General features: G+C 42.2%; 1 protein-coding gene across 10 annotated transcripts in view; it reads right to left on the bottom strand.

Moving 5' to 3' along the window:
• Spats2l (spermatogenesis associated serine rich 2 like) overlaps positions 1-27666 on the bottom strand; it is a 166226-nt gene that overhangs the window by 84926 nt on the left and 53634 nt on the right. For 5 of the 10 annotated variants that reach the window (XM_051190237.1, XM_051190236.1, XM_051190240.1 and 2 more), the window contains exons 3-4: positions 11038-11112; positions 1574-1634 (exon numbers count right to left, since the gene is read on the bottom strand). In XM_051190237.1, coding sequence (XP_051046194.1) covers positions 1574-1634; positions 11038-11112 — 136 coding nt within the window. Of the gene's footprint in view, positions 1-1573; positions 1635-11037; positions 11113-16025; positions 16091-27666 lie in introns of those variants that run through there. The other 5 variants (XM_051190238.1, XM_051190243.1, XM_051190242.1 and 2 more) reach the window with 2 other exon arrangements.

Raw genomic sequence — 27666 nt, 5'->3', positions numbered from 1 at the left:
GATTCCTGCAAAGCACAGCAAGTGGACAGACCCTCTTGGAGGCCTAGTTTTACTCTGAACAGAGGAAACAGGCTGCTGCTGCATCCAGATGCATACCACGGAGGTTCAGCATGAAGGTGCCTGCTTTGGTTCAGGCATCTGTGCATCGACTGTCGGGCTGTCGGGCTGTTGGGTGCCCATGTAAGGCAGAATAGGAATGGTGGTTGTTTTGCTATTGCCCTTGAGTAAGGTATCAAAATGTTGGCAGTATTTTGAGAAAGGGTAATGTTTAAGTTGTAAATATTGTGGATTGAAAGTGAAGCTCTTCTTAGCCAATTAGTGAATTCCACCCTCCCTTGTCAAAAGTTAATAGATTTCTCAACTCAATCTAATAAGCCATAATGAACAACAGAAATTCTGATCATATACTGTTTTACTTTGGTTTATTTTAGTGTACTTCTTTCCTTTAGTTATTAGCTTTTATGGCCTTTTATGATTAGTTTGTTTCTCAATCTGTCACAAAAAGCAATGACATTTCAGTTCAGAAAATTAAGAATAATAACAACTGTTAGGTCTTAAGTAAGATGCTTTCACTGATTAATGAGCAGATCTTTAGTGCTTTAGATACAATAGCTAGTCAACAACTGCACAAAATTAAAAAATAAAAGTCTTGTGATGACAACAAAAAAATCTTATGATAGGAACTGGCTGGAATTGTGGCTCAGTCAGTACAGGGCTTGCTGAGCAAGAATGAGGATCAGAGCTGGAACCTAGTACTCACCTAAAAAGGCAAGTTTGGTGGTAGGAGCTTACAATCACATCACTGGGAAGACAGAAGGCAGGAAATCCCTAGAGCTTGCTAGCCAGTCAGTCAGCCTCACCAAACCTGTGAGCTCCAGGACCCACTGAGAAACCCTACTCAAAATACACGATAGTGGCTCCTGAGAAATGAGACTCCGGTTGACCATAGTCCTAGATACACACACACACATGCACATGCACACACACACGCACGCACACACACACACACACACACACACACACACACACTAAATAAATAAATTATGTGAAAGAGGAAATACAAAATCTTTTCTGTTTTAAAAAAGGTTCACAATGAAAGGAGTCCTTTGTATATCAAAGGGACCAGTTGAATAGAACTGATTTTTGTCTTCCTGCAATTATTTTTTTAGTTCAGAAAAGAAGCTAATATTTAATATTCAGGATAAATAAAACTTGTAATAGTTGTAACATTTTATTTTAAAATAAAATGATAGATACTTGCAATGTTTTATTTCAAAATAACTTCATGTTGTCGGATTATAACTATAATGATTTAAGTTGTAAATGTGTCTCACATAGAAATTCTGTTTCCTTAGTATGGCATACCCCTTCTTCATGACCATACCATCCTCTTCCTTACTTTCATCTACCACTTTCTGATAAATAGTATACCAAAATGATAAACTTTCCATGTGTCTCTGCAAACCATTTCCTCCTTTTCCTGTTATAATCGAGTTTTCACCAGCAGGGATTATGTTATTTATGTTATGTTATATTGTAGGCTCAGAGAGCCAACATATAGCCAAGACCTTACCTTCTCTTTGACATTCACATGAGCGTTGAGTTCAGCCATTTTCCTTCTAGGGGGATAAGCCCTATGAAGAAGGGAGAAAAGGCATGGTTAATGTTTCAGTGATTTGCAAATGTGTCATTTTTATATCCTATTGTGCTTTGAATGGAAGTGGCTCCCCCAGGTTCATGCATTTGACTGATTGGTCTCCAGCTGGTGGCACTGTCTAGGAAGGATTGGGAGGAACAGCTTTATTGAAGGAGGTGTGCCACAAAGGCTTGGCTTTGAGATTTGAAAAGTTCGTTCCATTCCCGGTTTGCCTTCTCTCCTGTTCTGTCCTGTCCCTGCCCCGCCCCCCTACCCCAATTCCAGCTTGTGCATCAGATGTGAACTCGCAGCTACTGTTCCAGAATCATACCTGCCTTCTTGCTGTCAAGCTTCCCCCCATGGTGGTCACTGAATCTATAAGTCCCCAGTAAACTCTTTCTTCTATTAGTTGTTTTGGTCATGGTGTCTTAGCACAGCACTAAAACGTAATTAAGGCATGCTCCCTTTTGTTAGGGTAAACACTTGTATTCAGTCCTGATCACAAGTATTATTTAGGATGCAGAAATACTTTTCAATTCAACATTTGACTTAGGTATGTCCTAAAATCATGTTAGGAGAACTCCAGAAGAACATGTAAAATCTTTTCACGCATACTGCATCAACATGGAAGATGACACAGACAGATGGGAGCGAAACCAAACTGTGTTTCTTATTATAAAAAGAAAAGGGGATGTGTTCAAAAGCTGAAATGGTATCATATCAATTTCAAATAAGCATTTTCATGGATATCCTCATTGTCACAAGGTTATCATCAGGCAGCCCCAGGTAATTTCACACATGTGGTAAATGTTTTGAGCACAAGTAGAAAGAACTATAGAAGGAGCCAAGGAAAATGGCTGCAACCGTAAACAGAAGAAACACTATTCTTTCTTTTCCTACTATCTGGAATGTTCTCAGCTTAGCGTGGACATTTCTTTTCTGTCAACTTCATCTTAGCTCAAGTTTTTCCTTCCCTGAGAAGGGATTTACCTGACCACTCTAGCTATAGTTTCCACCTCCCTGGCTTGCTCTCCACTGGCAAACTTAGAATACATTAGCAACTTCCAGGACACATAGGCGCTCTTCCCACATCTTCCAAAGACCCTGAATGCACCATCTCCAGTTTCAGTGGACCCTGAACACTGCTCGCCATCTTCCTACCCCTAACTCCATGTTGCAATGATGGCTGTCTGTGAGACCTGTGTTCCTCACATCAAACTCTGGTATTTTTCTTTCTCCTATCTGGTCAAAATCTTTGATCATTATTATTTAAACTGTACCTTAAATCTTTAATAGTTTTTGATCTTTTTGAGAAGGAGAATAAATGACTTATACATTGGCCCAGAAGCTAGCGGCTAGTTGCTCTCTGAATACATACAACCTATTCACATGCTGACCATTCTTTGTCAATCATGAATCATGGAAACACTTTCTTGTGTTTTTTCTGACTTTCAACATGAAGTATCTCCATCTCCAGAGAAGACACATATAAGACACAGTTTGCAAAAATGCTTTCCTTTCTTCTACTTTCTGTTAAACCTAGGTCTTAAGTAAAATATAAATTTTGATTTAATACCTCTTGGCAGTTTTTGGATGAAAGCTTGACAATATCCAATGTAGATTCTATTATCATTCCAATTGTTCTCAAATAGGAATCCGTTTAGACATATTATCAAATACTGGAAACAATCACATTTTATTTTTAGAACTTTCCAACGAGTGCTGCCAACTGACATGTGCATTTGGGCATGCTAGCCAGGGGCCTGCACACTCATTCCCAGGAAGGCGGTTCTCTGCAATATGCCCTGCACAGGCAGACAGCCACCCCACTGAAAATACCTCTCACCTCTTTCAGTTGGTAAATGCTATGTCTCCAATGTTGGCATAAGGGAGATAGCAAATGTACCAGCTGGCAAATCATACCTCCACTTCATTGTGAATTACTCCTGCCCTTGAATGGTACTAGGAAAAGAGTATTCTCTGATGTCTCTAACAATGAAATAGGGAAGGTGGGCAGGGATTTTCTGATTATAGCAATGAAAAATGAAACCCTCATCAATACTATGCCTGCAAAACATTCACAGAGATGGCACTTAGAAGACTTCTGCTTGGCCTTACATAAACACCCACCAATTGATTATATGGCTTTTGTCAGGGTGTGACTGCATATATATGGGAGGGATAGTAAAATGTACACACATGGAGCTACACAGGCAGTGAACGGGAAAGCTTGTGAGCAATAGCTCCACCAGCTGGGGTTTCTGGACACATCTAATTTTTCCATTACAGATGCATGAAACATGATGGAAGAGGTTTTGTTTTGTTGTTACATTTGGGCTTTAAAGTCTAGGCTTGCAGCACTGTCTAAAGCTGAAGAGTTAGAACCCACAGAGGAATATGGAAGGAATTCCGAGAAAGAGGCAATGCCGATGGTAAGCTATGTTCACAAGACAAAGTGCTCTCTCTCTTTATCTCTCTTCCCCTCTTCCTCCCCTCCCTCCCTCTCTCAATCTCTCTCTCTCTCTCTCTCTCTCTCTCTCTCTCTCTCTCTCTCTCTCTCACACACACACACACACACACACACACAGAGCCATCTCTACTTTCTTGGCAATTTCTCTGCTCATTGACCTCACAGAACCATTCAACGAAGGCTCTTCTTAAGTGCCATTAAGATTAATCATGACATTATTTTTCCATGAGAGGAAATGCTGGCTACAAATGCGGATTGAGGCCATGTAGGTTTCTCAGATGTGAAGACAGAGATAATTGTAGAAGCTGATCTCTCTCTTTTTCCCACATACAGAGGGAGGGCTGCCCCTATAGTCTCTTCTTTCTGGATACATTCTAGTGTCCCTTACAAACCACACCCTTTTTGCTGGCTGGTATACAATAGAAGATTGGAAATGACCCATTGCTCAAATTATGGAAACTTAGTTGAAGGGCCTTAATTTAAACAGATAAAAAATTTAGTTCTCCTTTAAAAGTTATGAGTTAAGTAATTAGACATTAAGTTGGGTTCTACTGGTGAGGACAGGTGTTGGGGCCCTGTGGGTGGGCGAGGGAGAACTGCAGCTTTCAGGTGTTCATGAGTAGCTGCACCTTCTGCCTGGCACTGGTCCTCCTTGGATGCTCAGGAGCACACTTTGCCTCTGCAATGCTTCCTATACCTATGGGGACAGACTCATTCAGTTCCCTGTGATGACAAGGCTGTGCTATAGCCCTCAGCTTTTGAGAATCTGTTTCCTGCTATGAACCACATCTGGCTAGTCAGTTGCACTTAATCTCAATCTTGTTTACTCTAGATAGTAAAGGAACACGTCCTCCAAGAAGCACATTTTTACCTCCTACCATAGGACAAGCCCAGGATCCAGCCATGTGAAACTTCAGTCCCACAAGCTGCAGACAGAAACCTCTGATGATGGCACTTTTTCAGGCTCTTTGGTGAATGTTTGGAGAGGAATCCTCCAACCTATGCTTGGTTATCACACCCAGCAGCATATTATGGCTCTATATGACACACTCCTCATTCCTTACCACTTGGTGATCTCAAGAGTGTCAGCTCTACAAGGCAGGGAGAGCTCTGACTTCTTGGAAACAAACAAACAAACAAACAAACCTGGTTTCTAATTCTTATTAGCACATGAGGCTATTCTTAGACTAATTATTGGAGCCTACCTGTAGGCACAAACTGCATACAGCACTTTGGTCAATAGCAGATTGCACAGAGATTTGCATATGACACATAACCTATGTGTGAAAGAGGTCACACAATCTAGATTTGTGTTTGTACACCCCAAGATGTTTGCACAACAACAAACTTGCCTATGATGATTTCTCAATGTCAGTGTTGTAACACACACACACACACACACACACACTACTCTAGTCTATGGAGGCATGTTCCTGGACAATCTGTCAACACACAAAGTTCAGATGCCCAAAGATGTAAATGCTATTTTTCATATAGCATTTCAAAAGCTTAATGGTTTGAAATTTTTTTTCTTAAAACAATAACTTAGATTGAAGTAAAAGCATTACAAATATGTCTAGGTATCATATGTTTTAGCATATACCCAAGACAAAGATAAAGACCAAGAAAGTTGTAAAAAACTTATTAGGCAAAGACATCAATCACAAAGGAAAGAATTCACCATTTTAATATATCATCTCTATGTTCCTCCAGAGTAAAATTAATAAAACATAAATATGGTTAATACTAACCACTTCGGGCACAGAGTTCTATCAATCTGAAGTCCTCACTGAGCAACGACCTTACTTAGTATGCATTAATTCCATTCTGAAAACCTACTAGCTTCCGCACAAAAGTAAACATTTTTATGAGAAATAAACCTGAATAGTAGGAATTCTGGCAAATATATCTGCCTCAGCATTTCTAATTGACATAATACAATGAAGTTTAATGTGTATGTCAACGTGATCAATTACCCACTCCAAGTTCAAATATTTGTGTTTCTGGAGCAGTCATGGAAACAGGAAGACTTCCAAGAGTGGCCTGAGGCTGGCTGCCTGACTTCTCAGCATTTCCCTGGCTCTCTGAGGAGGCAGGGACATGGTTTCACTTTTGTTTCTCTGAAACCTATGGTGGCTCTCAGCTTCACTTTCCTGTTCCCAGGCATTACGTTATACTGCCCCAGTTGGACTTGGAGACCCAGAGGAAGGCCAGGAGAGAAACCTATGAAAATTTTACCAGTAATTCCATGATTTTTAAAAACATAATAATCAGACTTATGAGTAGAGTAGTGAAGTTATCATATGTGAGCTGAGGGGTGGACGGTAAGTGTCCTAACTTCATGCTGACACAGGTAGAAACTCTTTTGATCTCCTGGCTAGGGGCCAGAAGCTCCTCAATTGAGGCATTTGGAAAAGAGAAGTTTGTGAGGCCCAGTGAAACTGAGATGGTGATTAGTAACAGCTGCTGTCCAGGTCACCCTCCTATATAACCTATCTGGGTTGGAATGTGCTAGAATTATAAAATAATTAATAGAATTTACAGACTTAGCACAGCAAGAATGCAAACTCTCTCATTCATATTTTTTATAGTGACTGTATATTGAAATGATTTACTTAATAAATTAAGTTTAACAAAGCATATTATGCATTTCTTTCCATGGGGGGGCTTTATCTTATTATTATTTTTTAACACATCTACTACAGGATTCAAAATCATGTCTGTGGGCATACATCATATTTCTCCTGCAAAGTGCTAGAGCAGCATAGTGGTTCTTGGGAGTGTAGTTCCCAGGGGAACATCCTCAGCACCACTGGGGACTTGTTAGAAATGCAAATAGTCCATAATATGCCAGACTGGGTGACTCAGGAGTTGGAGGGGTGAGGGGAACAGGAACATGCAATCAGGGTTTCAATGAGACTCGAGGTCAGAGCCCACTCACTAATCTTAGACTTAGGTCTCCATCGTAGGACGTAAGGAGAGTGTTTTCCTCCATACCAATACAATACACAGTAAATGGGATCCTACAGAAGTTCAGCTGGATAAATGGTACTTATTTGCTACACACTGAAGAGTGGTTCTTTCACTGACATTATTCATATCAATTAGCACACTTATAAGGAGAGTTTGCAGTGTGCCAGGCATTCTGCAAGCCTGGGACACACATAGTTTGATTTGATTGTTTTTGCTGTCTCCCCTCTTAACTATGAAGTTGAAATTATAACTCTTCCTACTCTACACTTGTGAACAGTGAGCACAGAGAGACTATTAAGTCAAATTCCTACCAGAAGTCAGGCCTGAAATTATGATAGCATTCATGGACCTTGAACTGTAGTAAGAACACAGTCTTGAGGGCCCCATCTTTGGCCCACCTGGCAGGTGTGTGATGCTCATAGGCAGGGTACACAAACTGCAGAGCCAAGCACTGGGCTCTCACTGGAATGGACAAGAAAGCATTTGTCATAAAGGGATGAACGTCCCCAGTGTCCTGCCTTGACTGAGAGCACAGAGAGCCACATCAAATGGGTGTGTGCCACATCTACTTGATGCTACAGTGATGCTAGGGGTCTGCATGGCATGTAAAGATCTATCATCTGTGTCCTTGTTCTGCATCAGTCAAAATATCTATGCACCTGACTTTAGCACAGCCTAGAGAATGCACTAAGACAGTTTCTCACGGTGGTCTCAGATCTAGTGAACAGGGTGTTGATGACATGATGTAACCTCTCAGCCAAAACAATGACCACCAGTCTCCTGGGATAGGAACATCTTGACAACCATGGTTTTCCTTAGTTCAGGGCATGCAGTTACTTTTGAAAGAAGGTGTAAGGTCACAGACTGACTTATTTCATTCTCCTCCTGACATCAACTATTCTGGAGCAACATGTAGTGGGTAGGAAACAAGACAGTTAGGCATGGACAGAGGGGCTGAGAAAGCTGCCTGTGTTTCTAAAGGGTGCCTTTCATCCTGACAGGGCCCCAGGGAGGTCTGGCGTGGGAGCCTCAGGTCTCCAAGTATGAGATGTATTCAGTGACCTTTATGGTCCTGTGTAGCTTTTGGACATTGGAGTTGATGGGGACTCAACTGAACATTCACCTTAAAAAAGATGGTGAGTGGGTGCTGGGTTTGACATAGTAGGCTACTTCTCTATAGAAATTACCTTTAAACTAGTTCAGAGATTCACTGTCTAGTCTTCTGTGCACAGTGGGGTGTTCACTTGCCAAGCAAGGAGGAGAATACTTACTCCGTAAAATCCAGACTTTCTCTAAACTTACTACCAGGGAGGGTGCTTGCTGCCTGGACTTCCCTTCGGTGTTGTGAGTTCTTACTTTTTTAATTCTCACACTTTAATGAATGGTCTTGTGTAGTAACCTATTCCTCTTTAATTGTTAAGAATGAGGATACATAAACAATGAGACAGCATGGTGACAGAAATAGGAATTATGTGGAGCAGTACTTATTTGGACATTTTTTAATTTGGAGAAAAAAATCTCAAGGTTGCATTTTTATTCAAAGACACTTCAATGCACTCAACCCACTGTTAGCACAACTTCACTGAATGGCATTTTAAGGGCAAATGTCAGGAAAAAATGTTCACATTTAAAAGCTTTGGCTCAGCCTCTTTTGAAAAGCAGGGTTAGCCCTCCCTTTAGAAATGTTTCTGCCTACTAAATTCTTTGTGGGGGGAAGAAAGGAAATTGAATGTTTTATTTAAACAGGTCATTAACAGTCAATACTTATTTGAAAAGCTTGCTTGCAGAGGCAGATAAAAGCTTCCAATCACTTAGAATATCACTTGAGCGGATCTAGGGCAGGATGTGCTGACGGGAGTTTCAGCCATTTCTGGGGGACCTTCTTCACCATCAGACAGGTGCTTGTGCAGGCTGCAGTGGCCTGTGCCTCGGAGCACCATGCACACACCACACAGGGATATGGCAGGGTGAGTACACATAGCACACTGCATGGCAGACCCCACTTTGAATTCTCCCTTTTACTAATAGTACCAGCAGATGCTTATGAATGAAGATTAACTGTTTTTGCATAATGTGCCAACCCTCCCCGCTTCCTGGCTGAATGCAAGTTGCGAGCTAAAGAGCAGAGGACAGTGGGAATAAATGGGGCAATCTCAGCAGGTGCAGGCACAGAGTGAGGGGTGAACTTGTAGTGGGCTTTATTAACATTCATCTGTGGCATGGTTTTCCTATTTAATTTGAAATTATTTAATTTCACAGGTCTTTGACGGCTGGAGAATATAAATGAATGCCTATCTCCAAAGGTGACCTGACCAAAAAACCCATTTTTTTGATCATTAGGTTTTGAAACAAACATGTGTTTCCATAGAGATGCAGGTGACCTGGATCTTATACAAGGAACCGCTTGTAGCAGCAACTCAATTACACTTGATTCTTTCAAGATGTAATGATGTAAACTCAAGTCTTGAAAATATGCTCATCCTCAAAGATGTTGCTCAAAGGTCAGTGTTATCAGAAGCAAAGAAGGGGTCCAGAAGAACCCCACTCCCCAAGCACACCATTGGAAGTGGCCATGTAGATCACATGGGTCTCTTTTCCTTTGTTCCCATTGCTCATGGGACAAATACCAAATACAAGAGCTTTATACAACATTTTATCCCACAGAGCCCAAAAATCTTACCACAAACTCAATTCGGATGCTTGAAGAGAAACATGCCTTCCTTCCCTCATCGCTAAGTCCCTAGAGGGGAATCCCTCTGAAAGATCGAGGTTGTCCCTTATTCTTGGAACATTCATTTAATAGCAACACTGTACCAGGCCCATGGGGAATGCTGGGAATGATTGATGCTAACCCTTAGTGACTGCTTAGTGTCCACTCAGGGCTTCCCTCAGTACTGTCTATGCATTTCCAGGTATCAACTCATTTAGTCCTTATGCTAGATGAATTTGTGCTCCTGTCAACCTCATCTTACAGAAAATGAGACTAAAGCACAGAGGCAAGATACACACACAGGACACACAGCCAGGAAAGCGCTGAGTTAAGAGTTGAACCTCGAATCTCCAGTTCCAAAGCTCTTGTTTTCCAAAGAGCTGACAGACCAGGGACAAAAATGTATGGGTTCACACGGGCCCAGAAAAGACCCAGATGTGCAAATGGGAGGAGACGCTGGAGGTGGAACCAACACGATCAAGATTCTGCAAGAAACAACTGTGGGATTTGGTCTGTATCAATACACAAGTTTACTGGAGTCCTGCCATGGGCTTGCTGTTTATTGGTGACAGAGGCAACAGGGCTGGGTGATTTTAACTTTTTATAGTGTCTTTTTGCAGAAGATAGCATGGCTGCCCCCAAAGGAAACAGAATTCTAGGCTGGTAAAGAGGGCCCTTTACTAAAGCCAGTAAATAAACCTACAGGTACACACCTAATTCAGGAAGGCTGGCTCAGTTACCACTGAACAAACATTACAGAAACCATTGGCTATTCAGAGCATATTTCAATTTTACAATCTCGAAGCCAGAATCTTCTTACTAGCTAATGACTTTCTCAGAGCAGCTGAGGAAGTCAGGTTCTTCCCACATGCCCTTGGAATGTCACTGGCAGCGGTTGAATCAAGAAGTTTGACTCTCAGAACCAACCAGTCCCTTTTGGTCCTGCCCTCCTTTCCCCATCCACCCACCAGACCTTAACTCACTCTCCGGATGTCTTGGTGCTCGGTTTTAGGTTGTCAGACCTGCTTACAGCTCCTGGCTTCCTTAGCAGCCAAATGGCCAGTTCATCACAGGCCACCTTTATCGACTTTCGTTTACTGTGACCAGTTAGTCACTGCAATAGTGACGCAGGTAGAGCCAGGAACTGGAGTAGTGGCAGGATCTTGGGTGTGGCTGAGTAATCAGCAGTGGGTGGGTGGCCTCAGCCACACAGGGTGAGAGGGCCTCCCCTACTGGAAGGACAGTTACCTTTTCGTAAAGTTGCCCAGAGTCTCTGTCTTCGTGCCCATGCTAGTGAATACCCAGATCTTCCTTCTTCTTACCCTGCAGAAGCAGATTTATAAAGCTCAACTGAGAACTTTACACTGAGTGGACCGAGGCCAGGAAGCAGCGCAAGCTGGGGTGGCAGTCACCCTTCCAAAGGTCAGTTCTGGGTATGACTGTCTGTCAAGGGCTTCTCATCCTCCCAGTGACACAAGGACTGGCTCATTCATCAATAAGCCAACAGTTCTTTCTGGCACTGTAGCCAGAAGCAATCATTTCTAAGGCCTGTGTCTGGCTCTAGACCCACGTGGAAACATCTGTTAGCTAACAGCATCCACTGTAACGTGCAACCGAGGCAGAGTCCCACCAAAAGGGAAGACTATCCAGTTTTCACCGGTGAAAGGCTAGTGGAAGGAGCCCAGACTGGGGTGACCATTTGGAGGCAGAGCATAAAAAGACCTCTTAGTCGTCAGCCCATTTTTACCTACAAGTAGGTCCATTCTACTTATGTTACCTGTTTATCAGTTTGATTTTTTTAAAAGAAAATTTAAATGTTTTACATAACTTTGGACTCTTTCTTTTTCATCAGGCCTCACCGGATCCTAGCATTCAAGCCTACCAAGTTAGCCACAAACAAGCAATGGGCCCAGAAAGTCACCCAAGGCGGGGCCACGGCTGTCACCCTAGAGAAGAAACACACCTCTTTTCTGCTCTACAGATCACTCTGACACAAACACGTAATAACACTTCAACAAGACTGAAACGCAGCTCTGCCTCCGACTGATTTTGGAGGTGAACAGGTCACTGGATGGCCCTGTGCATCTATTCCCTCATTAGCACACTGGAGACAATAATAATAGCAGATATCCCACTGGGAGGTAAAGCAACTAAAATGAATTCACATCTGTAAAATGATTACAAGAGTGCCTGGCACACAGCAAGTCCAATAAAAAATACTATAAAAGAATGTAAGTAGATTCTGTGGCCTGTGTGTTCACTTTCCTGCTGTCCTCACTGTACAGCTGGACAGTGAGGCTCATGAGACATGGTCACACACCAAGCCCATGATGATGCTGACCCTCAAAGCCCAACCTTCTGATTGCAAATTTCCCTCATGTGGCTCCACCTTCCCACTAATGCTGCCTCCTGACTCAGGACTAGGGCAACCCCAGAGAGGATGAGGTGGTAGCCCAAGGCAAGGGGCGACTGTGGCAAGCTAGTAGGCTACGACTGTCTATGTCCCCAGCATTTAAAAGGCTCAGAATACCACTACAGCAACCTTCTTTCCACAGACCACAGCTGTTGTGCATTCTTGTGTCATGGCTACCAGATGTCAACATCATTTTAGTGACCAAGCCCTTATTTAAGGTACTATCTTTAGAGAACAATAAACAGTTATCACGCAGAAAGAGCAAAGTCCGAGTAAAGACTGTCAGCTAAGTAGGGAAGAATCTGGAAATCACTAACTCTTCTGATTTCAAGTCATTGTATCAGGGAGGACACAAGAATGCACGCAGTCTGACTATCACTGTACAACCCAGATAACAAAAACTCATTCTGGTCACTTTGGACATGCTCAAAACTCAATAGGTCGTTTTAAAAATCTTAACGAAGTTTCTTTCAATTTCTAACAGTAATAAAATAAATCTTTCACCTGGATTATAGCATAATGAGAAAATGAGTAAATATTTATAAAGTGATTCACATATATACGGCAGAAATAGGTTTAATGGGTTCCTCTTATGAAGCCTGATTCTTTCAGCCTCTGCTCACCATTCTCTTTTCCAGAGAATCGAGTACAATGCCTATGATAAGCTAGATATTCAAAAAGATGTGGGAAAGGGAGAAACGCCCTCTCACATTATTCTTCTTTCTCCAGAGCACTGAGTTTTCCATTTACTTCCCAGTTTCTGACATTTCTGAACCTTATCAACATGTGGTACCAGCCACATCACAGTGGTCCCTTCTCTACCACCATACTGTCAACAAGACAACACCTCCGCACCATTTGGAGTGTCAAGGTCTAATCCTGAGGACCACTGCCTCCCATATCTCTCTTACTGGACCTCACTGCCCACAAGCAGCTTCCTCAATATCTTCCAGTTAATATATTTTTTGCTTGATATAGATCTCCATAGTCAAAATAAGCTACTAATTAAATTTCAGTTCCTCTCCACCAAAGCCTATACTTCTGCCTATGAAAGAAAGATTCAAATTTATTAATTCTTTGGAATGTTAGGGGCAAAAGTTACTTCCACCCACCCAATGAAAACACATTTAACCACTAACATGGCCATTACATGTTCATGTAACACCAGTACAACTATGACTTTTTGCTACTGCTGCTACCTCTACACCCTCCTGGGATCTTGGAAACCAGTTTTCTCTATGCCTGCCTTATTTACCCCATCATTTAGAGGACAAAAGACCTAGAAGCAGGCAGTCATATGCTGTATTCTTTGTTGGAAGCTTGGGCCTGCCCTGTGGCTCAGCTCACACTGGGAATGCTTATGATGGGCTATGAGCCTCGGCAATAGGTAGTTTAATCCTCCCAAAACCATTTTTCTAAAGATTGAATGCATCAAAACTGGTTTTTATATAGCACATCAAATATTGAACAGGTCTCTCTGCTAAATACAAGACCATATATTATTTCCCTTTGGAAGACTTTCGACTAGTTACCCAATCTACCTTAAAGCAATTCTAAGGTGTACATGTATTAGGTTTTCGTCATGTGTTTGATGAAATAGATCCATCTTTCAGTCTCGATTCCATTTGTACCCATTCCTGGCAGATTTACAGGGGCAAACAGTCAAGGGTAGCTTCTTACTAATGCTAAGAATTTCATCAACATTTGTGAAACATGTCCAGCGTGCATCTCCTGCAAGCCTGACCCTGTTGTGATGCTGTTGGCTGGGTATGCCCTACACAATTTGTAACTATTTTTCAGATGAGGGTATGTGCTGTGTGGCATTCAGACGCCATAACCACAATAAACTGGAATATAACCAGTATTAAATAAATTACTCTGAAATGACACTAGGGGTTGGGGGAGAGACAACTTTAATTTAGCTGGCTCTAGTCAGAAGGGCTTCAGGGAGAAGGGACCCTTCTGTAGTTCCTTGAGGCAGTACCAACAAAGATGGATAGGGCACTTCTGGTAAGAGCTCTCTGGCCAGAGACAAATGAGTCATGGTTTAAGCCAGAAAGAAAACCTACCTGCTTAGTGTCCAGATGTCAACTGATAAATATTTATTGGGGATCTCCTGTGTGACTATCAGACACAGTGTGCTTACTTAATTGTAACGCAGCCCAGCTTTAAGGTTGGCTTGTGCCGGGAGATAAGATTATCAGGGAGCAAGCAATTAGACAGCAAAAAGGTAGCCTGCAAAGTGTTAGGTAGTTCGGTTTCAGCTACACGCTCAGACTACATGCCTGTGCCTAAGTAAAACCCCTGTTTTATTTTCTCTTGTAGAATATAGAGATTGTTTCTCGTTCCCACTCAGTTCTCCCTTATTCCTCATAATTTGTGGTCACAAAGCTCTGAACCTAGAGCTTATTGTTTCCACTAATATCCTCAAATGCTGAATTGAAAACTAGATATTTTTATTAGTGATTTCAACATGACACACCTTAAGTTTTTTGTTTCTCCCAGTTTATGAAAGTCATGTGCTTTAAACTAATATTAGGGTCCTCCAAAATTAAAGTTATACATATGTTTCACCTGCCCCTGGGGAAGCAACATGTAATATATTTAAGAAGTCATTTGGTTTTATTTGTACCTGGATTTGCATAGTGCGAGGTGACCGACAGCCAACTCAGGCTTGACAAAGAGGGAGTCAGACACCAAAAGGATGTTTGTGCTTTGCTAAATGCTTCTCTCATGAGCACAATGGAGTACTAGAGATAGGAAATGCCTGAAAAGTAATCTAGGTTTTCATCTATTTGTGAATGACTACCAGACAATCTTGGTTCCGATTTCAATTTCAAGCTTTCAAAGATGCATGCTTAGTTAGAAAGAGGCCATTTGAGACTCACCACTGAGAGCAGAGCAGGGACCAAGAGAGGACTACAAAGGCATACGGTATCTCTTGGCATATGGAAGATTCTGAAGCCATTAGATACAATGGAAAAACACAAATTTGGCTCAGACAACTTTAAACCTCTCAACAATCAGCCATTTGCTCCACAAACATGTCTCCTGTCTGATAGGTGTGTCATACCTTCACAATACTGATCATTACTGTCATTTTTCATTCATTCATTCTTCATTCATTTATTCAATCATTTGTTCATTCACTAAACATAAACAAGCACTTACTCTTCACCCAACAGTGTTCTTTGTACTAGGGATACAATACTAGACAAAACAAACAACCCTTCTTCAATTTAGTGAACATTTCTAGTTCACTAAATACCTATAGTACTCCACAGGGTAGGTATTACCAACTCCATTTTATTGGTAGGAACTAGGGTTTACACGTTATAGCTAGGGCCGAGAACCAGTCTTCAGCAAAGCTAGTGTTAAACTTCAGAGACACTCCCATTCTGGCAACCATTCCATTGACCTGATGCTATTGCTTTGATCTAGTGTCCAACAATTATCTAGGAGGTTTATTAGAATTGAGATATCTTAGTATTTGCAAGCATTATGATCTCAAACTGAATGTTCTTTTAAGATAAAGAGGTAAACAAAGTTTTCATATGGAAAGGATATTTTCTTGGTAATTTTCGTTTCCCACTTCTCAGTGAAGACAAATCATTGTAAAACACCCCCACCCCACCCCTGTCCAATCTGATACTCTTTCTCAGCCTTTCCTTGACCTGTGATCTCACATGCTTTCCCCCCTTTCTTCCTGGTGTATCCAGTATCTTAAAGGGCAAGAAAGGCTCCCTGGGCTGTCACAGAATATTCTGGGCAGGGGCTGGCTGGCCATTCAAGGGAGATGTTGGAAAGGGACTTGCTCACTCACAATTCATGCAGAGGAGGAAGATGGTTGTGACTCCAGGATCCCAGGGCAGGCAACAGCAATCCCTCCTGAGGCTGCTCTCAGTTTTTACCTGTTACTTCCCATGAGTCACCGACACTATTCTCATTCCCAACTTGTTTTGTGAGAGCTTCAAATGAAAACTGAAACCAAGTCCCTGCCAGCTGATACACCAGGGCAGTCATTCACTTCCTTTGAGTTGTTTGTGCCTGGAAATACGAGACAGCTATGTGAAGAGGCTGGCCACAGGCAAAGCCAAAAATGTCTCAAAAATTATGGCCATGTTAGAAAACAAGTTGTGACTCAGTCATTTGAAGCAAAACTAAAGAAAATTGTCACAAATCAAACCTTTCTGTCAAACAGATCCCCCCCCCCCCCGTGTGTGTGTGTGTGTGTGTGTGTGTGTGTGTGTGTGTGTGTGTGTGTGTTTGGTTTGATCTGTCATCCAATCTGACTCTTAAAACCTCCAGGACTCACCTTTCCCACAAGCTGGTGCAGCTTCAACCCTTAATTTCACTGGTTTCCCAGAGAGAAGGCTACTACCAGCCACTCTTTGAACTCCTGGAGTTAGCAAGGACCAAGTGGTCCCTTTTCTTCCTCACCCATATGTGAATAGCCTCCCCAGCATCCTCATTAAGTGGCCATCCAGCCCTTAATCAACAACACAGCCACAGGGGAATCCTAAGACTTTCAGAGAAGCATCTTCTGCAGAGGACAGGTGCACTCTTGGTGACAGCTGAGTTAACTGCCTTCCCGTAACTTCCTCGGCAATGTCACAGGCCCGTCTTCCCACATCCTGAAGTCCTGGCACTCTCCACAAACTCAAATTCAACTAAGTATGCTTCCTCTATTCTACTATAGAATTGTTCACATAATAAAGGATGTTGGAACAGGAAAGTATAACTCCTTAAGTTATTTTTAATGTAACACATTTCTTCTCATAAGACTTGTAGGTATTTCTTTTTAAGGGTTCACCCATTTCTTGTCCATTCATCTCATGCCTTTATTCTTTTTAAAATACAACTTAAAAATCCTGACAGGTGCAATATTGGTACTGACAGGCTGGGGGTAACCAACAGCCATCTAATGGAACTTAGGAACTGAGCAACAGGAGGCTATTCATGCGCCACCCTGCAAACTGAGACAACTATGTGTGGCTGGTGAGGCCATGGAGAACTTACTACTGCAGTTTCCTAACAACATTCTGATTACGCATCCTTATGCCCACAGGTAAGCACTTCTCTCACCCCTAATCAAAGAAGTTACTTTCTGCAGCAGATGGAAACCATTTGAGAAAGCCACAACTGGTCAACATGCGGAGATCAACTGAGCTCGGTGTGCCCAGCCTCAATGAATGCATTCCAACACAACCACTACACCGAAGGCTCAGGGGGCCTTGTAAAAGATGGGGCAGAAAGACTGTAAGAACTAGGAGACCAGGAAACCTGCTGCAAGATAGCCTCTTCTTAAAAACAAAACAAAAACAAAAAACAAAACTTTTTTTTTTTTTTTTAAAGGGGACACAAAAAGGAGGTGGGGTGTAGGGAAGAAAATGATCAAGGAAGGCATGCGGTATGAAATTTACAAAGATTAATTAAAATACACTATTTAGAAAAGAAAATGTAACTTAAGATCAATTTTGTTGACAACCACATCTATACGCTGACCATAATAAGCCCACAGCCCAAATCTCCAAGGCCTGCTCATGGCATGGACCATTTCCTTTCACAGTTGATATTTTTGGTAACTTAAGTGCATGAGTTTAGACTTGGATCAAATTCATTTGGCACATTTTTCAAGTCTACTAGGGCTCTTTTGGGAGCCAAATCTATAACTTCCCACTTTAGCTGTCCATGTCACTCTGGTCATTCACAAACTGAAGGATATAATTTAAGTCACTTACTCCATTAAGTAGACAGCTTGGGCTTAATTCAACTTTGCTACTTAGAAGCTGTATAACCTTGAGGACCTTAGGGCTCTGATGTACTTCATTAGAAATTGCAGAGAGCTAGTGTGAGGACAAAGGGAGAGAGCACACAGGATGCTGGTGACAGTTCAATGACAGTCTGTTTCTGGTATTGTGTCTATGAAGTTCACCATTTGCATCACTGGTAAAAAAGAAGCCCACATATACAAAGGCCGTCCTCTACAGCCACACCCACCCTTTGGCTTTGTTTATGTGATTCTAGCTAGGAGTCAATTTGCAGCTCCTATGCCTCCCATTATGAAATCCCGAGGTGTTGAGAAAACAACCTTGATGAAAATTCATATGTGCCCGATCTACCACATTTTCTCTCTTGCTTGTCCCAGTTATTTTACGGAACAGGAGAGCTACTTAGTCCTGTTGACTTTTTCTTTGTGTCTAGTGACCGTCACATTGTCTACTGAGCGTTTGCTATTGTCACAGTAATTTCTGACAGCTGGCTAAAATTTTCTATTCTCTCTTCCTGTCCCTCTCTATGCTTTGGATTTCTTTCTGAAATCCTCCCAGAAGACCTGCTGGAGTAGATCTGTGTCAGGTGTGTTAGGCCCAAGTAAGTTCCCTAATGGGAGACCCTTCCCACGATGAGGGGTGGAGGATTGGGTCTCCCACCAGCTGCTATGGCCTTACTCCCCTTACGTTCTTTTCAGTCCTGTAGGGAATCAGTAGTCCTGCAAACAGGCAGGAATGAAGAGAGCTCTAAGTGGTAGAGGGGCTTCAGTCTTTGTTTTTCTCTCTTTGTCCCTTTGATTCGTTTCTCTACAACAATAAAGCAAAACCCTGTAATAAGAAAACATAACAGAAAGAACATTCCAGCCAGTAACTGTAAGGATACCATTAGCAAAAACATGTATAACATTCAATGTCACAAGCATTCCATTTTCTTTATCTGGCTTATTTTGTAAACTTCATTTCCTGTTGGATTGTGCCTCATCAAATTTCTAAATCTCTTGTTTTTAGAATTTCTTACACATCTCAGCACACTGGAGACACCAGGTTTCCTGACAGTATTCCAAGGGAATTAACTGTCTCTGTGGTATTTACTCTCGCTCATTTGCTTTCCCTTGCACACTCCTTTACATGCTCATTTAGGTTTTGAGTGAATACAATTGTGCCATTTGCAGCCATGTCTTTTCCTCTTTTTAAAAATGATCCCAGTTTGAATTCTGTTCATTCAAAGAACCCAAGACTATTACGTATGGGTGTGAGAGCGCGAGCGATCTCAGGCAACTAGGAACAGACCTCATGCTCATATTACAGGACGTTCACTGTTGTTTACTGTGTTTTACACAGATATAACTTGTGGCTTTATGTTCCATGTCCTGCTGTATTTGCCAAGAACACAACAAACTGGAAACAGATGCAGTGTTGCTGTTTGCACCTTGAGGTTTCACAGCAAACAGAATGGGAACAAAAGCCATGGTGCTCTGCCCTGCATTGCATTTTCTGGGCAGGTCTGGGGGAAGTTCAGCTTGTACAGGAGAGTCAAATCTGAACATCAGGGGCTGAATTTCCATTTCTTTAGCAGTCTCTTTTAGACTCTCAGGTTCTACAAGCGGGTCTCTCCCTTCTCTGAAATATCTGGAATGTGTAGTGCATTGGGCTGTATCTGCCATCTACTTCATAATCATCACAAAAGCTAAAAGCTAAGCTGACTGCCAGACAACACCAGATACTATTTATTAAATAAATGGATAAAAACCTCCTCTACTCCTGTTTCACCAACCAATCTCCTCTTGGTTAAAATGAAATCCCAATAGCAGCTCCCTTCATTTCCTTCACTTTCCTAGAGATGAAAATGTCAGACAGGCAAATTGGTATCTGGGACCCTGTTTACACTTAAACCTGAATAAAGCTGGTAGTAGGTGTCCAGTAGCTTAAGTTTCTCATCATTCTGACTTATTACCCCGTGTCATTTTTGCATGCTATATCAAAAAGTAAATTATCCAATGCTTGATAAGGCTGAATAGTCTAAAGTTCATTTATTCACTCAAAACCCTTCCTTCCCTTCCCTTCCCTTCTCTCCTTCCTTCCTTCCTTTTTCTTTTTCTTTTTCTTTTTTTTTTTTTTCTGAGACAGGGTTTCTCTGTATTGCTTTGGAGCCTGTCCTGGAATGTGCTCTGTAGACCATGCTGGCTTCAAACGCTCAGAGATTGGCCTACCTCAACCTCCCTAGAGTGGGATTAAAAGCATGTGCCACCAAGGCCCAGCCTCGAAACTCTTTAAGTGTTTATGAAGAGCTATTCTTTCTGAGCATGGTGATTTCCACTTTCTTTTCACTTCAACAAATCTGTGTGCCTTGGCTTTTGGACCCCTACCTCTCAGTCCTTCTAAAATTCTGTTGTCAATTGCTACTGCTTGTGAACAACCCAGTATACTTGTCCAGTGCCTTCTTTTGAGTTCTATTACAAGTTCTACCATTAACTGACCTTGTAATTCAAAGGGAAATTACTTAAATCCAGGTTTCTCAATATTTCCATAGTGGCAGTAGATATATCAGATATCAAACTAAGTATAGTAAATTCAAAATCAGAGCTAAAAGGCAAAGGAACATATTATTCATAACTCATATCCCTCATCACACCATCAATAAAAACAATCATTTACTTGAATAATTGAAATGAGTAACATTCAGAAAGAACATAGCCAAATTTACAATATCATTCTGCTGATCACCTCTTAGGGTTTGAGCCCTAATTTTACTTTTCTATGTGTAACATAAGCATAGGAGTAAGCAGGCAGGCATCGAACACCCTGGTATCCAGCACTCAGGTGAGATAAGATCATCGGAATTTCAGGGTATCTTCCATTACATACAGAGTTCAATACAAGTATAGGAGACTGTCTTAAAATAAAACTAAGAAAGGAAAAAAAAGCAAGGAAGAAATTCCCTTTTCTGAACCTTATTTTCTTAATTTCTTCAGGCTACTTTTAGTAATTTATCTAATAACCAAATACAAAAGCTGCTTCCCAAAGCACCACAGTTTATTTTCAGTATGAGATAAAGATACAGCTATGACCCCACTTTTCTGGAAAGTATAGATTTTTGTCAACATTTTATACCAAGGCTCTGAATCATCAAATCATTTTTATTAGCTGTGATCTGATTGCAGAATAACTTGTTTGCAGAAAAGGAATAAATCCATTTGTCTTTACTTTTTCTTGGAGGGCTGCTATCAGAATGTGCACTGTCCACACAAGGTCCTAGCCACCTGACCTGAAGTGTGCTTTGCTGACTCACCAGATCAGAGAACATCCTGACTGTTGCTTAGTAAGCCACACATTATGAAGTCAAGGGGAAGTGGGACCCCCACTCACTTCTTATTAGCATAATGGCTGTGTCAAAAGAGTTTTGCCCAAAGATAAAAGAAATTCTGCACTGAGCAACAAAACATCCAGTCAAATAGGAACTAAATTTTATATGTAGTGAATTTATTTCGGACACTAATGTTTTATATTCCAATATTAACTTTTCAAAAATATTGAGATTTTGATGTAAGGTACTTTGGTATGGCAGTGCATGCCTGAGTGCATTTCCAGCTACCTAGGAGGCTCTCGACAAAAGGAACACCTGAGGGCAGGAGTTCAAGGCCAGCCTGTACAATGTAGCTACACTGTGTTTCAAAAATTAAAGACTTTGCAATAAGATTGAAAAAAATAATAATTTCAGTTTACTTTTTGAGTCTTGAATTTGTCACGATTGACAGTGAATATAGGGCACATATGAGACAAATTAATTATGTCTCTGAGTCAATTACCTCTTTAGTATGTGAGGTGTTAACGAAATGGCTAAGTATGCTTAATTTACTAGTGAGAAGTTCCTACAGCATGGTAAGACTCTGGTTCCCAGAGTAATATCTTTAGGATCCTAGAGGAAACACCCTTCCAAAATGAGAGATTTGAATCCATCTTTTAGAGTGGCACAGACTCCTCTACTCAAGTTAGCAGACACCATGTGTGAGCTGTTGCGATTATTTACAACTGACACATGTTCACTACTGTCAAGCTGACTGGTGAGCTCTTCCTTCTATCTCCCTAGCAACTGTTCCACATGGTTAATTATGAGCATTATCAATGCAGGTTCATAGATAGTCAATATCTGCAGATATTTTTTTTATTTGACACTGTTCTCAGTATCTTGCGGAAAAGAAAGTCTTGGGTCAAAGACAGAATTATAAACATAAACAGGTGTGAATCTGTTGCCTAGTAATGTGTATGAGTAGGTGAAGTGAAAAGATCAATCCATGTAGGAGAAATGAAATCCACAGCGAAGCTCCCAACTTATGGTTTGCAAGATTTGATTTATGAGTACCGGACAGGTAATGAGCTATATTAGCATGTCAGTACTTCCTTAAAAGGATTTTCTGTCCTTCCATAACTTGGACCCCTGTCCCACAAGTGTCTCACTCAAGGGACCTGTTAAAAGTCACACAGGAAGAGCGGTGGGAAAGTGACAGAGGCAGGAGTTGAGTCATCTGTTTGTGATTTACTCATTCAGGGAGATTTTACTAAGCATCTCCTCCGTCGGTAACCCATGCTGAGAACTAAATGGAGAAAATGAAGGCAGTACAGACCTCGAGGAATTCTGGTGAGGACTACCAGGCAGGGCATAGAACCCACTCAGGTAAGCTATGATGGAGGAAACAGTGTTTCCTCGGAGCGCTTTGAGTGGGGGAGCACAGATAATCATGCCTCCAAGACCTAGGAGAGCTTCCAAGTGGGTGTTAGAAGATCTAAGTTGGGCTGCATCTTTGCTGCTAAGTAGGTTATGGTGACAAGAGAAAAGGGAAAAGCAATCTATGGAAAGAAAACAGATTTCTGTTTGTTCTAGCATCCATACTAAAACTTTGTCAGCTCTTATCACTGTATAGTCTCAGCATTTCTGAGCTCAGAGAGTCCAGTGTATGGAAGACTATTCAACACCTGACTGAACTGAGAGGCCCTGTGTAGTCAGTTGGCCAGCAGCCGATCTGCACGCTGTTGCACTGCTGTTCCAGCCAGGCCTACAGTGTTACCACCTTCCACGAGTCCTTTTCCTTGGCTGCAGTTAGGGGTAGTTCTATCTACTGCCATTTCACAATGATTGGAGGGTTAGAAGATGGCACGTAAACCTACATAGTATTATCAGTACTCGGGTAGTAGAAAGGCTGGCTTCTTTTTCTGAGATACAAAGTTGTATAAATCTGACCCAGCAAAGGGGAGGCCATACTGGGAACTTCAGCTCATGTGCCCCAGGCCCTGCTCCAAGGACACCACTGACCAGAGGCAAGTCAACGAACCGAATGTGAAGCTGTGATGTTTCTTTTTCATAGATTTTTCTGAGTCACATACACTCACAAAAACTTCCCACTAGTAAGTTAGTAAGGGAAGGAAGGAGGGAGGGAGGGAGGGAGGAAGGAATGGAGGGGCAGGAAGGAAGGTAGGTCCTGGATTAGGAAGTACTGCTCTGGAAGGGCAGCCTCCCCTGGGAACTCCCCTCCCTTACCTGGGACACTTCATACCTCTGCTGGGAACATCCCTCAGCCTGCCCACACAGCCCAACAAGTTGCCAGAAACCTCTCCACTGGAAAAGGAGAAGAGAAGAATTGGTCTGAGAAATGATCTACAAAAGGCATCAGAAGGAACTTTCCAGAAAAAAAAAAATGTATTCCAAGAACTGAATTATGACATCAACAGAAGACAGAAGACGAATCTAAGGGGAGATCTGTAGGGACCCTTTAAAGTGTCACAGCCAGTATAGCCACTGACTACAGCACTAAGTCAATCAGCAACCCAAACACAGGCTAAGTGCATCCACATTCAGATACTGCAGGTTGGAACACTTTGATTCCTCTACTTAGTGTTCATAACAAACTATGACATGGATCATTCTAGCACCCAGAACAGGACAGGAAACTAGTATGTGCAGTTCTTAGGGATGCTGTAACAAATGAGAATGAACTTGGTGCAAAACATCTCTGAATTCTAAAGGCCAGAGCACATGGTTCCTACCCTTAAGATTTTCCTGCCTTTCCTGGGTTCTAGATGCCACCTGCCTGCTGTCTTACTGTGCCTCCATCTTTTTCCACTTTCAAAACCCATTACATCCCATCTGTTGTCATGTCTCTCTCTGACCATAGTCACAATTGCCGATTTCTTTTCTACTGCCCACCAATGGTCAAGTAAACGATGATCTCAGAATCACACTTGTATACATAACTTTTAATACCTCTAAGATACTAAAATTAACCTGGTATGAAGATGAAGTACAATATTTCCTTTTTGTTCCTAGCTAAAGTCCTAGATATCCCTGATTTGATTATATTCTGTCTGCGTTTATTGCTCTTCCCAATAATGAAAGTAAGAGGCAAAATCAGATTTCGCTTTTCATAGCTTAAATAAATAAAAATCAGCCTGACTGTCAAAATCCAGGTTGGTCTTGTCAGGGTAAGTAGAGTAATAATTGAAAAGGGTGAATGTGGATACTGACAAGGAAAAGCACTTGGCTAATCATGTAAACACATGCAAATCCCAGATGGAGTGTCTATAGCATGGTAGGCAGCAGTGTCTTCTGTGGTTATTTTCCTGGAGCAGACATTCTTAAAGACATGTACATTTTACACTATGGCGTTAGTAGCAGAAGTACAGGGTTTTTTGTTTGTTTGTTTGTTTGTTTTTGTTTTTTCCCACACCTTTTCATTCACCAATGCTGAAACCTTCAATGTGATCATGTTGGGCCTCCAATCCACTCAACTGTCCCTTTCACTGAAGTGGAGTCTAGACTCAGGAGGAGGATCTGGGCCAAGGGGCAGTGAGATCAGGGTGGCCTAGAATCACACATGACATGGTGACATTGGTTTTATACAGAGCCTAGTCTAAAAATGTCACCTGGAAAATGTATTTTTATTCAACTGTACTGTAGCAACAGGTATCTGTGGGTATCACACTTGGGCATGTGTGTGTGTGTTTGCGCGAGCGTGTGTGTGTGTGTGTGTGTGTGTGTGTGTGTGTGTGTGTGTGTGTGTTCATATATATGTGAAGGCCAGAGGTCAATCTCAGGTATCATTTCTCAGGAGCTGCCCTATTATTTGTTTCTTGTCTTGAGACAGGATCTTTCTCTGGGACCTGGGGCTCACTAATTACGCTAGGCTGGGTGGCCAGTGGGCCCCATGAATCCTACCCTGTCTCCATCTCCCCATCACTGGATTACATGGGTGCTGGGAAATGGACTGAGATCCCCACTCTTGCTCTCAAGCATTTTGCAGGCAGAGTAAGCTATTTCTAAGGTCTTTTCTCTCTCTCTCCTTTCTCTCCCTCCTTCCTCTCCTTCCTCTCCTCCCTCCCTCCCTCCCTCCATCCATCCTTCTCTTTCTAAGTAGGAGAGAGGTTATCTTATTAAAGTATAGAGATCTGGGATGTAAGCTCCTACTACATAGGAAGATTTTCCTTCTACTTTAGATCCTAAAGCATTCTCTGCTCTGTTTACAAGTCCCCTTACTGAACTCAGGGTCAAAAGATGCTTCTCAGCTCAGTGCAGCAAGGCTGGAGGAGAGTAAACTGTTGTCTCACTATATTCTTGCCTTCTAGCCAGAGACCTGGACTTCTTGGCTTAAGGCTTAAGCCTTCCAGCACCTTCTTCCCTCCTCACCCCCTTGACATCTCCCTCTTCCTTTTGTTCTTTCTTTTTCTCCACTGAATCTGATTTTGCTTACCCACAAGTAGAAGGCATAGTTCAGGTCAAGATTATAGTTCCCAGTCCCCTTGCAACTCCATAGGGCAGGTAACAAGCTCTGGCCGAGGGGGTGTGAGTAGAAGTGATCTGTAGGAGTTTAGATACCTTCAGATGGAAGGGGTGTGCATCCCACTCCTGTTAGGTTCTCCCCTGCAGTATGGGAGGCAAGATCTTGAAATAGAAGCCAGAAAGTGAGGGCAGCTGAGCCCCATCGCCATGGAATTTCTCCCATCAGAACACTTGGCCTATTACACTATAGAACCTGACTTGCTTATTTTTAGGCTACTGCTATTTGTCTTCTGATATAGCAACCAAATCAATATCCCAAACAATATTTAACTTCAAAAATTCCCACACCAGCTTCCCTGACTTTCCAGGATTCACGAGTCTTTGGATGCGGCTGGGGACCCTCAGTGTCTCTTTACACATGTCCCAATATGCTGAAGAGATTATATGGAGAGTTAAGGAGATGATTTTGAAGTTCTACTCCAGTTTTTAAAAAGATAAGTCTCTGGGATAAATATATAGACACACAGAGAAAGCATCAACTAATTCCTGTATTTAATATCCACTATTGAAGTGGGATGTGAAAGAAGTTAGGAGAAAATCAGAGACAGTATAGAGTAATTTATATTTCCAAACAAGCGTGTGATGGCACAGGGCTGGCTTGCATGGTTCGGGGCTGTCTTGCTGGGCCACATCTAGTCATGAGCCTAAGATTGCTGGGCAAAGGGTGGTGCTGGCCCATCTTTTCCACAATGGAAGGGAAACATTTTAAAATTGAATAAAGAAAGCTCTATAACCCGTACTTCATCACTTTAGTTGCTGAGTCTGACTCTGTAGATACTTTTTAACTGCACAGATTTTTATTTCTCACAGTATCGGAGTTCTTCCCTATGAGGGAAGGTGGCGTCAAGAAAGGTTTTCATCCGGAGACCTGGACTTCAGTGTCTTCTGCCTCACTGACTTGCCTTCTTCTCTCGTCACTCTTCCTCTTGTCCTCACACAGTCTGTTTCTGCTCACCAGCTACTAGAAGCAAAGGTTTTGTGTCATGTGACCACAGTTTCAATTCTACAATGTACCAGAGCCTGCAAAGTGTAATGCTAAGAATACCATGTACACATCTGTGTCTAGGTGTGTGTAAGCTGGCGGGGGTGAGGTAGGGGATGGATTAGAACAGCATGTACACATCTGTGTCTAGGTGTGTGTAAGCGGGCAGGGGTGAGGTAGGGGATGGATTAGAACAGCATGTACACATCTGTGTCTAGGTGTGTGTAAGCGGGCAGGGGTGAGGTAGGGGATGGATTAGAACAGCATGTACACATCTGTGTCTAGGTGTGTGTAAGCGGGCAGGGGTGAGGTAGGGGATGGATTAGAACAGCATGTACACATCTGTGTCTAGGTGTGTGTAAGCGGGCAGGGGTGAGGTAGGGGATGGATTAGAACAGCATGTACACATCTGTGTCTAGGTGTGTGTAAGCAGGCAGGGGTGAGGTAGGGGATGGATTAGAACAGCATGTACACATCTGTATCTAGGTGTGTGTAAGCGGGCAGGGGTGAGGTAGGGGATGGATTAGAACAGCATGTACACATCTGTGTCTAGGTGTGTGTAAGCGGGCGGGGGGGTAAGGGATGGAGTAAGAACAGCATGTACACATCTGTGTCTAGGTGTGTGTAAGCGGGCGGGGGTGGGGTAGGGGATGGAGTAAGAACAGCATGTACACATCTGTGTCTAGGTGTGTGTAAGCGGGCGGGGGTGGGGTAGGGGATGGAGTAAGAATACCATGTACACATCTGTGTCAGGTGTGTGTAAGCGGGCAGGGGTGGGATAGGGGAATGGAGCTAGGAGGGGTTTCAGAATGTGTGTTCAGATATGATTAGCAGTGATGTCATGTTCAAGACAGACATACAGACAAGCAGAGGTGTGCATGGG

The sequence above is a fragment of the Phodopus roborovskii genome, unplaced genomic scaffold, assembly GCF_943737965.1.
Source record: "Phodopus roborovskii unplaced genomic scaffold, PHOROB, whole genome shotgun sequence".
In the NCBI taxonomy this organism is placed as follows: Eukaryota; Metazoa; Chordata; class Mammalia; order Rodentia; family Cricetidae; genus Phodopus; species Phodopus roborovskii.
The sequence above is the reverse complement of the archived record's forward strand: the minus strand, read 5'-3'. Positions and strand labels throughout refer to the sequence as shown.